The sequence below is a fragment of the Castor canadensis genome, chromosome 9 (assembly GCF_047511655.1).
Source record: "Castor canadensis chromosome 9, mCasCan1.hap1v2, whole genome shotgun sequence".
Lineage (NCBI taxonomy): Eukaryota > Metazoa > Chordata > Mammalia > Rodentia > Castoridae > Castor > Castor canadensis.
In genome coordinates this window covers 102944326-102957693 of record NC_133394.1, presented here as the reverse complement: position 1 = coordinate 102957693, position 13368 = coordinate 102944326, and the positions used below count along the sequence as shown (strand labels likewise).

The 13368-nt window shown below is 33.2% G+C and overlaps 1 protein-coding gene across 14 annotated transcripts in view; it reads right to left on the bottom strand.

Annotated features, from left to right (window-relative positions):
- Epha5 (EPH receptor A5) overlaps positions 1-13368 on the bottom strand; it is a 356875-nt gene that overhangs the window by 270741 nt on the left and 72766 nt on the right. For all 14 annotated transcript variants that reach the window (XM_074042101.1, XM_074042104.1, XM_074042112.1 and 11 more), the window contains one exon: positions 3011-3674. In XM_074042101.1, the coding sequence (XP_073898202.1) occupies positions 3011-3674 (664 nt within the window). The remainder of the gene's footprint in view (positions 1-3010; positions 3675-13368) is intronic.

The following is a 13368-nucleotide window of genomic DNA, read 5'->3' as shown; positions in this document are numbered from 1 at the left end:
AAATAAACAAATAAATGCAAAATTATAACTCTAAATGGCTTTATGGAAGGAAGATGCATAAGTGAATAACAGTGAATCTTGACTTCATCTTGAACAGTCAAGGACAATTTCCCTGAAATAGGGATTTTGGTGGACAGATCTAAAGGATTAGTATGGATTAACCAGATACAAAAGAGATAGAAGCATATTCCAAGGTACAATGACAGAATCACAGAAATACAAACAGTATAGGTAAGCAAATTGCCCTTGAGAAACTGAAAAGGGCTGGGGAAGTTAGTCAGTAGGGAAGAGGAGGAAGCACAATTTGAGCGCAGTGTTTTGGGGTATTAAAAAGGTTTTCTTAAAGGACAATACTGAAGTGTATAAAATGAGGAAGTTAGTGTATAAAATGTGGGAAACAAGAAAAAAGAGGATTTGTATTTTTGTACAGGTGATACATTCATATGGTTCAAAATTCAAAACTATACATAAAGTCATTCATTATGTTTAAAATTTAAGTTATATCAAGTTCTAACTTTACACTGGAGAAAAAAAGATACAAAAGTGGGTGCTGTAAGTGGTAATTTCTATAAAAACTTTGTGATACATTGGAACTGGTTAATGAGCAGGAAGGAGACATCAGAAAGAACTCTAGATTTCTGGACTATTAAGGATAATTCAAAAGCATCAATTTCCCACTTAAAGGTTTGAGAAAAGCATGTTAGTATTATAGAATGACTTAGAATCATGGTGGCATTTTATATCACAGCCACCCACTCCTATACATACATTTACCTTAACATTCACTTATTATATATAGATATAAATTCCTTAAGATGATCTGTGACTTTCAAAATTTCCAGAGCAACTCTCAATATTTATTCATTTATTCAATGAGTTAGTCATCCAATGAGAAATGTTATTTATAGAATAAATATTTGAAATTCTTCCTAGAATGTGTATATACCAATTGCACACAAAGAGAACACATTCCTATGGACTATAGTATGTAGAACACTCTCTGGCCTGTGTATTCCACAGATTACATGGACCCTGAAGCTATTGTCCCCACTACAAGGGTAGAATGATGAGTACTTGAATTAAAACTGAGCTTAGTGAAGTTTTCTATAACACAACTTTTCCAGTTCATTCCACTGACCCTCAGGCAGGGTCAATTATTAGGGACATAAGAGAAGAGACAATAAGATGTGTGTTAAATTCTTGCACTAAGAAATATTCTGTAGAAACACTAGTCACTCGAGATATTTACATGATAAGTAAAAGCAGGATGTTTAATACAATCAGTAATCAAATTTATCTTCTAAAAATGCAGAGCCTCTTATACACTGTCAGTCTTAATGAAGACAAAGATCCCTGCAGTCTAACTAAAACTACCACACCTTCCCTAAAATGTTGTAGACAATTAAGCAAGTAGAAGTATTTTGTTTTAAAATACTAATAAACATTATTAAATATTAATAAACAATAATTAGTAAAATTAATATATTTAAGAGGCTGTATTTAACTCTTGCAAAGGCAAGATCCTAAAATTATATATGACATCATTCTAAACTAGTGAAGTTGCACAAAAAGAAAAGTTAAGATGTGATAGAACTTTCTTTTAAATCCAATCCTGAGCAAACTATGACTTAGTTCCTGAACAAACTTACAAACATTTCAGAAACATAATTTAAAATTGATAAGACTTTTAGGAACATGCGTGTGTGTGTGTGTGTGTGTGTGTGTGTGTGTGTGTGTATAAATCAAGTCTAGAAAGCTGTAGTTTACATTGAAAAGCAGCCATACATTTAGATAAAATTGTAGATAATATTGCAAAAGACATAACATAGTCCCTGATATTAAAAAAGTAAATCTAAGTTCTATGCAATGTGTTTCTGAAAGAATAAATAAACCAAAGTCATTATGACTTACAAGTTATTTCCCTAGTTTCTTTCTCCAGATCTATGATAAATCAATGGTCAAACCTGAGAAAACTAGAAAGGTTAATATATAGTGGACTTGGGAAATAAAAATGCATCTAACAGCTGAGACTAAGGATTGCCTAGAGTTTGGTTTTTCCCCCTCAGTTAATAAGCATGAACTCATTCCTTACTTAGCATGTGCACATCGCGGTAAAAAGAAGCTCATGAAATTTTTTCCTGAAGGTGAAAAAATTTTTAAAGGAAAAATATCTGTTTCCTTCCTCATAAGGTGTTTTTCACTTTGACATAAATAGTATCCTGTTCCAGAGAGCCATTGATAAACATCCAAGTTTAAAAGGGCAATTTGCCACACTGTAGGCAAAATGAGAGCATTTTCAAATGAACAGAGAAGTATGCATGATCAAGTTTCAATTTAAAAGAAAAATTAAAACAGAAAAAAATCTCCAAGTGCAAATTACTTTGAAATAACCTTTTTTATATATTGGCTTTATCTCCAAACTTATTTTCATGGGGGTACTACTTGTTATGCACTTAAAATTGATCTGTAAATTTTAAAAAGCAAGCATATTATAGCGACCATATGTAAAAAACATAGTAAACTAAGTCCTGCCAGTTTACAAATGTTTTCCTGAAAATTGATATGAGTAAACTTACTTCTGACTAAAGAATATTTAAAAGCATCCGAAAACAAACCTCCTTTAAGATTTCTGCAATAAAATTCCATACAGGAAGTAAAGGGTAGAAAAAGACTTCTTGGAGACAAGACCACAGTAGCTGATGAAAGTTACCAGTGCCTTGATTTGTGTTGTTTGAAGTAAAACTTTTGAAAGCAACGTGAGGATGAAATATTACCCTACAAGTCAGACACTTTGGGTATTAACTATGTATATCCAATGAAATATTACATTGCATCTTTCATCGTTGCCAGAAATTTTAAAATTCAGAGGAGAGAGAAATCAAACTTGAAGAGAAATAATCTCCATAAATTAGCAAAGTAAAAGGTCACTAGCTCATAATAATTGTAGGAAATACATATACATGATCCAGCTGAAGTAGAAAGCCCTGCTGATCCACAGGCAGACTCTTACCTTGACAGGTCCCATTTTTCTCTTCATATCCTGCCTTACACATGCATTTCCCGATGGGCACCAGCCATTCCCCTTCAGCGCTGCAGTGCATTTTGGGAGGATCATCTGTCACAGAATGGTTGACACAGGATCCTGACACCTCGAGCAATTGGGAAGAATCTGCTCCAGTGATGGTGTCAGGGAAGACAGCCAAGTGTCTTACCACAGAAGGGCATTTTTTATAGTACACACGCACAGAAACCAGAGCAATGCAAGCACCAACATCTTGGAAAGCAAGATAAAATCCCTTTTTACTCAGAGGTCCTACATCTCTGACCTCTGTGTTCAGTTTCATTACACGGTCACCAAGATCAAGTTCTGTAAAGCTCTCATCAGCAGCAATGGTATCAATTTTGATGTACTGATTTTCCTTGATGTTTCTCCCATTCTCATCATCTGATTCAAAGTAATACATGTTAAATGTTTCCTTACAGGTTCCCAGTCCTCCAGGAAGGCTATTGCAGTCCCGTAGAGTAAATTTGAGTTCTATGAAGATTCTGGAAGCACCTTCGTTGGAGATCCAACTGGTCAAAAGCCAGTTATTCTGGTTCTGTTCCATTACTTTGCATACTTGGTATGTGTGGATAGGGGCATAATTTTCATCAACTTCACCAATCTCTTCCCACTGTGCAAGATAGCAAAGAAAGATAAGATTGTTTTTTAAAAAAAAAAATCAAAATAACCATGAAACATAGCAAAAATCCTCAAAGAAAATGAAGTCATATATGGAAATATCTGTAACTTCAATACATACTATGGTGGAAAGGATTCATATAGAAAAAGATATTAAGGACACATTCATTGTCATCACATTAATTTAAACATGAATGAATATGAGTTGTATGTGCCCGAAGGAGAAAAACATGTACTTCAGAGTAAAAATAAAAAAAAAAAAAGAATGTGCATAAGGTAAACAGAGGAAGAAGAAAGAAAGAAGATATATTTGAAAGAACTATGAGAATATAAAGAAATAGGATAGTGTTCCCCAAATGTCCATGTGCTAAAAGTTTCCAGCCTGTGGAAGTATTTGGAAGGTTGTGGAAACTTTAAAGGCCTTATAGGAGGTCTTTGGTCATTGTGGGCATGACCACAAAGGAGATTGCGGGACGGACCCTGGCCCTTCTTTCTTCCTCCCATTTGCTTTCTTGCCATGAGGTGAGTAGTTTTCTCTGCCACACAGTCCTGTCACTAAGTGCTGCCTCATCACTGGGGCCAACTGATCATAGATTGAAACTCCAAAACATGGTCCCAAATAAACCTTTTCTCCTTGTAAGATTATTTTTCTCAGGCATATTTTATAGTAATGGGAAGCTGATTAATGCAATAAATAAAATTTGAAGTACAATTAAGAAAAGAAAATGAGAAAAGACTACAGCAAAAAAGAAAGAAAAATGTGACAGAAAAACAGTCATTTATTTAATCAGGTCCTGTTATAAATAGCACATTGTGATAAAATTTGAAAGAAAAGTCATTAGTTTAAAACTAAGACTAGATCTTTATTTCATGAACTCATTTATTCAGAACATTTTTACTAATTTGATAGCTAAACATTCATTCCGGTCTTTATCTATAGAGGCAGATATAAAATAGATAAAAAGTACAGATTTAAAATATGGATAACTTTGTCATCTTGAATATAAAATCACTTATTGTATCCTGGGAATGAATTAATTCTTTCTTTTTTTGTTGTTTTATTATTCACATGTGCATACAAGGCTTGGGTTATTTCTCCCCTCTGCCCCCACCCCCTCCCTTACCACCCATTCCACCTGCTCCCTCTCCCCCACAACCCCTCAATACCCAGCAGAAACTATTTTGCCCTTATCTCTAATTTGGTTGAAGAGAGAGTATAAGCAATAATAGGAAGGAACAAGTGTTTTTGCTGGTTGAGATAAGGATAGCTATACAGGGAGTTGACTCACATTAATTTCCTGTGAGTGTGTGTTACCTTCTAGGTTAATTCTTTTTGATCTAACCTTTTCTCTAGTTCCTGGTCCCCTTTTCCTATTGGCCTCAGTTGCTTTTAAGGTATCTGCTTTAGTTTCTCTGGGTTAAGGGCAACAAATGCTAGCTAATTTTTTAGGTGTCTTTTTTACCAATCCATTATTTTATATACAATTATCTTAACATTTCTAAGGATATATAGGTTGTAAAATAATTAAGTATCAATTATTTAAGTTACAAAATATGATCTAGTGGAAGAAGACATATAAAACTGTTGCTTTCCTGGTAAAATATTCCAGCTTTGAGAATGTCAGCTTACTGTCACTTCTTAAACAGAAATAGAACTAAATTTTTACTCTTCATAAAGGTTGGTATAACTTAAGAAATTTCCAAATCTGTATAGAATCACTGTGTAGAAAACTATAGTAATTTTGTTTCAAACCCTTAACTGTCCCTGAAACACATTCAACAGTGAACCCATCCTGACTTTCAGTGACTTCAAAGTGTGTGATTTGGGACATTAAGTTTTACAAATAAACTTCACAGACACTGATTGTTTTTGACATGAAATTAAATATAGCAGTAATTCTTCATTCTATTCATTTGTCAAAGATGTGGAAAATGTGGAGACACAAAGGATACAAACAAATCTTATATCTCAGGTGGCCCTTCTCAAGATTCTAGCTGCCAACAGACAGACATAAGTAAAAGGTGCTAATGAGGTAAAACTGCTGAGCTCCTTAAACTCACAAGAGAGGGACATCAAGATTTTACTTTGCCTAACAACTTTCACATTATGGTGTTATTTGAAGCCTTAGTTCTTTCATTTAATTTCATTTTCATTTCCTCTCTTATATATATCAATTCTTCTTAGCCTCTGATTTTTTAAACAAGCTTTGCATTTTACCACTCTATCTATATAATAGTTATATTTTCTCCCAAGTGATTTTAGTACCAATCTCTTCATGATAAATGTCTACTGAATGTCATAATTACTATTTCACACAAAGGAGCAATTCAACTAACTAAATAAAAAGAGTAAAAATTATCAATTTACTGAAAAAAGATCAATTAAATATATATTCTTTGTATTAGTAAAAGGGAAAATAGTGAAAGCTCTTCTTTATAAAACAAATCAAAATGCCTCAATATTTGTTTATATATATATATATATATACACACACATATATATACAGAGAGAGAGAGAGATGTATATCTATCTATCTATCTATTATTTTAGTATAGTCTTCCAAAACAAATACAAATGGTTTTAAAATCATTCACCTTAAGTCACTTACAAAAGACTTGTTTCTACACCACATATTCTAGAAGGATCCTGTGAATCAGTTAAAATAAAGCAAGCAGAATACCAGCATCTTTCAAGATTTAAGCCAAGTAATTCACCGTCTTCATACACACAAAGTCCAGGGTAGCACAAATATTATTGAAAATGCAAGCCAAGCAACACTAGACAAGACAGCTTAATCGTTACTGGTTTGGGTGATAATTTCAAAGTATGTGCAAAAACATCTTGCTTTGCTGTATATTCTCAATTAATGAGACAAAAATGTAATTTTCCTTAAATTTAGAATCTACTGAGGTGAGACTTTTTCTTTCCAGGAGTTCATAACAGAAATGCAGGCTCACATTTTAGATTTTTAATGAATAAACAAAAAGACTTTCATTTATATAATTATGGCAATAACCAATTCCAGGAATCAAACAGGTAATATATACATTTTCCTAGTGGACCCGATATTATTTATTTTAGATTGTCTGAAATAAAACTTTGAATTCTTCCACAGTTTCTTGTAATACAAAGAGGTTAATTTGCTTGCCTCACCAAAAATCAATTATGAAGGAGAAACAAAGAGATAAAGAGAAGATAACAATCACTAAGAACTTAAGAACGTGGCAGGCAAATGCCTAGACATTTTTACAAATCATGTCAGGAGATTATAGCAATTTAATGAAGGGCACGGATGGAAGGCAATATTTTTTGTTCAATTTTGTTGGACTTCCTGTGTTTCTCAGGTTTAGCAAAAGTATTTGCTAGTTTTTTGATTAGTTCAAAAAGCCTGAACATTTGAGAAGTGTTGGTCACTTAATTCAGTAAGGTGGCTATATTCTGCTTCTTTAGGTCTGGCAGTTCCCCAAGGCCTGTCCTTTGAACCCACGCATTTCTCTATTTTTGTTTCCTCTTGCTTCCTATTCTTTTGCTTTAAAATCCAAGAATTGGTTGCACAGTTAGCTTGAGTTGGCATGACTTCTCTCCCAGATGGTTGGGATTACTTCACTTTCCTTTGGGCACTGAAAACTCCAAGTCAGTTACATTCTCAACTCATGCTGGTCCAGGCATTCCCCATCAGACAAATTCATCAAGAAAGTGGAAAAAAAAAAAAAAGAGGCTCATTTTCATATTCATGGAATTACTATCTTTTCTCACCAAAGTCTTTAAGAAACAATTTCTCCCTGCCTGCCTCTCATTGATCTTTTAGGTTTCTTGCCTCAACCATCTGCTGTCTCCTACCTTCTTAGCACTGCCCTCATTTCTAATCCACTTTTTTTTCATCATTCAAAAATACTTATTCAGGACACACACCCTAGCCCATACCTCCTTTCAGAAAGAAACACCAAGTGAACAGAAGTCATCAGGAAGTACCAATTGTCCAGTTCTGTTTTCACTATTTCATTTCTACTTATCTTGTTTCTACATCAAGAGGTTAAGATATTGAGGTTATGATGCAGTGGTAAGAAACTTTGTAGTAGACTCCTAAATAAAAATAACTGAATAGCCTTGGTTCGAGGAGAGATTCCAGCCTGCAGCTGCAGGTTTTCTCCCAAATCTTATAATATCTAGATGTATAAACTGAGAACCAACCTAGGGCATAATGTCTTTGCAATCTGCACTGAAAACTGAAACTCTCTACTCTATTTAATATTCAACATAAAATCACAAAAAATGCCATCAAAGATATGTTCCTACTCTCCATTTCAGAAATAAGAAATTGAAGACCAAAAAAAAGAAAGGATTTGTCCAAACTCACCCGGGACCACAGTGATCATCTGAGCATTTCTTCTGCTCAGGTCTCCCACTGATTTTTGTCAGCATGCATCTCTCCTTTGTGCTTGCAATTCCTTAATTCACCACACTAATTGCTACCCAGCTCTGATGAAACTGTGTCAACATTGTTCACATAATCATAAAATTCTTTCTTTCTTTCTCTATGTATCTTTAACCTCAGAGAAATACATGAGAGTAGAGGCATGGTTATCATGTTGGTTACTATATCTAAAATCTGACACTGCAGGAAACAGAGGAGGGTGCTCAATATTTTCTACTGAAGGAATTTACATCCACATTGTTATATCTCCATCTAGTCCAGAGACCGTGCTAATTTGACATTTGAAATGCTTCACACTCATACTCTGGTAAGTTGCCCAAACATTATAAATTAAAAATATAAAATTTATGAATTGAGAAATTTTTGAAGCTCAGTCTTCAATAATTTTTATTAAAAAGCTCAAAGAATTTTTAAAGCTATTCCTCATTTCAATTATTCACACAATTAATTAATGAGTTTAGTTTTGCATATTAGCTCATGGAACTATTCTTCGTTAACATTACATTTTACCAGTTATAATTTACAGCTTAGTTTAGATATTTTATCCTTGAAAATGTTTTCAAAATATCTAGTTCTTATTTTATCACTCACTCTTCTTGTACACTATTCTGTACAAACTAAAAGTCCAGAATTTACATATCATTCAAAGGCACTATACCTTATCTCATATTTCAGTCAATGTATACTAGGACAATCCTAGTGATTTTATTTGGCAGCAAGATGTAAATATCTGCTAAGAAATCAATTGTCTTTGCTTTGACATGACAAAAGCAGAACTTTCTAGAAAGAACTTTTTATCATTTGAATGACTCTTTGAATACAGGGATAACTGTTCCTTATGTTTTGCTATTATAATATTTTACATAACACCTTCCAAAATGTTCTAAAGCAAAACAAATTCTCTGCTTCAGGATTTGTTCTAACTATTTTAGATACTATTTATGATTTTCAGTGTTTGTGTATGCTTGTATATTGTATGTTTGGCTAACATCACCAAACATATCTTCATCTTTATCAATTCACTGCTGTTTTCAAAAGAGAAATGTCTCTCTATTATCTTTGAAAGTGTCTGTGAACAGTTTAATTATGAATTAAAATTTGGAACACAGGCATTTTATCCCTTTAAACCAGTGAGCAACAAACACACTCCAATTGCCATCTCAAAATCTGCTTACCTAAATATTGAATCTCTGACAGTTTTCTGATACTGCCACAATCATATGAAATATAATATAAAAGTATTTGAAGCTTCAAATACAACAAAACTATTTTATTTTTTATTAGTGTCTAGTTTATTACAATAATTTAGATTTCCATTTAATACCAGATTTTTAGTTTATTTCATGACACTCTTCCTATTTTGCTAGAATGACTAAAATTATGCTGTTTGAAGCTAAATGAATTGCTTGTTTTTACGTTTTTCCCAGAGGCATAATAAACAATAACTGATATTCTAGCCTACAACATTTTATATTACTTACCATGCTTACATAAAAGCATGATTTTCCTTTTTGTTGGATGTACAACTGAACTCATTTTGTCTCTCTGTTAATGCAGAATTCTGTTACATTTCTGTTAAGGAAATGCAAGACATTTCCTTTGAGAGAAACTGGACTAGAAAATTCTCAAAGAGTAAGTGGCTTAGGAACATGATTAATGGCAGAAAAAGTGAGGCATCCCACTGTTGTTGGAAAGGTGACTGTTTTTAATCCATTTGTTATTCTTATATTTGATGTTTTATAATAAACTAAAGCCATTCCTCATTAGGAAGAAAAGGAACATTTTCAAGATCAATGTGTGTTGGGTAAAAATATCAATCCCTAGGCAGCCTGTGTTCCAGTAGCTGCCAAAATGCTCAAACAATGAAGACTCAAGTGAAAAAGCACACTTTGTCTTGGATTTTCATACTTTGGAAGACAATGTGATTGTGAAATTTGTGCAAATCTCAACGTTAAAATAGTACAGGAGGAACAGTGATATAGCCCTATTTTAGATTAATTTTTCCATATCCACCATGTTCATTACATAATCAGACAGACACAATCACATCATTTTGCAGATGAGCAAACAGAGACCCAGAGCAGTTGACATGATAGTTAGCATTAAATTAACATCTAAGATCAGATCTTTCTGATTATTGCTGTTTTCTCCTTTATAAGGGTTAAAATTATAATGCATAAAATATAAGGACCGCTTGAAGTAATTTTAACTGACAGAAGAAGAAATTTTTTCAGTGTTGTGAACCAAGTATTTTATGTTTTGTAAAGAGTGAATTGTGTGCATTTGTGGTAGAATTATGACTCCCATCCTTCTTGGTTCAGTCTTCTGATTTTTAGGCCAATATCCTAGGCAATTCCTTGGTCACAGAGCTCTGGTTTTATGCACGACCCCAGAGAGGAAAAAAATGATTTTAAAAGAATAAAACATGTAACACAGTTTCACAAATTCAATCTCTCTAATAGCTAAAGTTCCTTAGTAAAATAAATGTGACAAAATGTATCAACTTGCAGCAAAATTCATTTGAGTCAAAATCTTATTATGTTTCTCAATGACATGTTAGTGAAAAAGAAGACTTTCAAGAAGGATTTTCAGTTGTTTAAAACATGTTTAAAATTCATGAGTATGATGTAGCAATATTGGTAGAAATGACTCAATTAATTTTCTGTGTATGAAATAAAACTAAAGTTGATTACTTTATTGCCCATGGAATACTGCTATTTATGAGCTCAAATTCAATTCTTGATACAAATAAAATCACTTGAGAAAGACAGAGATTTAGACTTTCAAGATTGTATGATTATTTTCATAGAAAACTCATGAAAAATTGAACATCTATATACAACACTAAGTGTGAATGGCAAAGAGGAAATTTTTACCCTGGAAAAAAATTCATAGTTTTTCCCCTGCAATGTTCCAGTTAGCAATTATCTTCTTTAAAGATTGACACTTTTTTTTTTTTAGCAATACTAGGGTTTTGAACTCAGTACTTTGCAAATGCTAAGAAGGTACTCTACAACTTTAGTGACAGATCCAGCTTTCTTTGCTCTGATGACTTCTCAGATAGGGTCTGGCTTTTTGTTGAGACCCACAAAGACCATAATACACCTATTTTATGTTTCTTGCTGTCACTGGGGTGATAAGCACATGTCACAACAACCAACTTGTTCCACTGAAATGAACTCTCATAACTTTTTTATTTTTTTGCCTGTGCTAGCCTCAAGTTGCATTCCTCCAGATTGAAGATGAACCATTTCTTTATTGAAAACAATTACCAAAATTTGGAGAAAATAAATTTAAGCTTGGAAAAACTTCAAAAGCAGCATGTCCAAGAAAAAATGTGTAACTACAGAAGTTTGTGATTTAATCAAGAAAACTCTTAATTACACAGTATGAAGGATGTAATGTAAATTTAATAAATAAAGTATACTCTTCAACTTTAAAGACAAAAGCTATTGGGTAATTTCACATTATATAAAGTGGCAATGGGTCATGAATATTTTAAGATGGAAAATCTGACATTTTTCTTAGAAAAATCTGCTAATTAAAACACATTGTAACATCAATTTGCCAACAGCAGTTTTTAAATGACAAAATGACCAAAGTGGGTAACCATTTCCAAAATGAATAAACTGAATTAAATCTTAAATTAACTCATTAGTGTCTTATCAAGAAGTTCAACCACCTGTACACATTACCAAATATGTCAGTGAATTGTTTTGTGTGTGTGTGTATGTCATGAGTTAAACTTTTACAGGAAGCAAATGAAACCAAATAGCCTTATAAAACACTAATTTAGTTTAATTCCATTGAGCCATTTCCAATTTATGCTTATGCAATATATGATTTGTGCTTAAATCATAAAACCTCCCACTCTATCACATGGTACTAATAGACAGTCCAAAATTTGGTTTGTAGAACTATAGCAATATAACCTTTTGTATACTTAAGTGCTCAGAGGCTTTATATCTTTATTAAAAGTGACTGTGATCTCAATTATATACTTGTTTAAGATGGAATACAGACTTACTATGTAGAGTTTAAGAACTAAGGAGGGCCAAATATTTCTCTAATGTTTCAAGATTTCACATGGATTAACACGTACACTAATGTTAATAACACAACCACTATAAAGAATTTCTTAAAAGCCAGGTATGGTGGTACATGCCTGAAATCCCAGCAACTCAGGCAGAGAGGCAAGATGATCATGGGTTCAAGGCCAGCCGGGGCAAAGTTAGCAAGACCCTAACTCAAAAAACTGAATAAAAACAAAAGGCATGGGGCTGGATCTTAAACGGTAGAGCACTTGCCTAACATGGGTGAGTCCCTGGGTTGAATATCCAATAAGATAAGTAAATAAATTCCTTCATAACTGTTATTGTGAGATGCTGTGGATGGTACTTTCAGTACTATTAAATGTGTATGTTCTCAATCACAGATGAAATTTAAATGTAACACTATTGCATTCTTTAATATGATATTATTGTATAACAGATAGCAATAAATTCTGTGGGGAAGCTTTCTTTTCAAAACAGTTTGAAAGTTTCAGTAAATAAGAAAGAAAAAAAACCTATTTCACTTGAGATTCAATTTAAAGAAAATAAAATAGATTAACTTCTGGTGTGCTTAATGTTTCAGACAAAATAAATGAAATTATACTCTTGCTAGCCTGCCAAAAGAAAAAAAAGTTTATAAACCATTTGCAGCTCTGGATGATGTACCCAGTCTACAAAGTATGTCAGAAAACATAATGCTGCCGCTGCTTTCTGTTCTTCCTTCTGCCCTCATTTTTCACTAGGTAGTATTATACGTTGTGTACAAGCCTTGACAACTGCACCCACAAATCAACTGCATAGCTCACATTAATCATGTTCTTGCAATCAGTGGCTATTCAACACAAATTTCCAGCTCATGTTTTGTTGGGAAACAGCCACATTAGCACTGAGAGTTTACTGAAGCTTAAACGATTACAGGGCCGTAATTCAGACTCATGCCCACTCCATCCCCTTGCTGTAACAGTACTATGGGACTCTATAGAAATGTGGCTCATGTATCATTAGTGAGTTGTCCAGTTAGCAGCTGTGCTTCCCTAAGACACACTTTACTTTCAATTTGAGCTGGAAGTAAAGGTAGGAACAGCTGTAGGTCCATTGCAAATGCCTTCTCCTGCATTTACTAAACTCTGATTCTGGCTAAAACACAAGTCTCAACATAAAATATGTCTTTTAATAAATGTGCAACATTCTTTTAAAA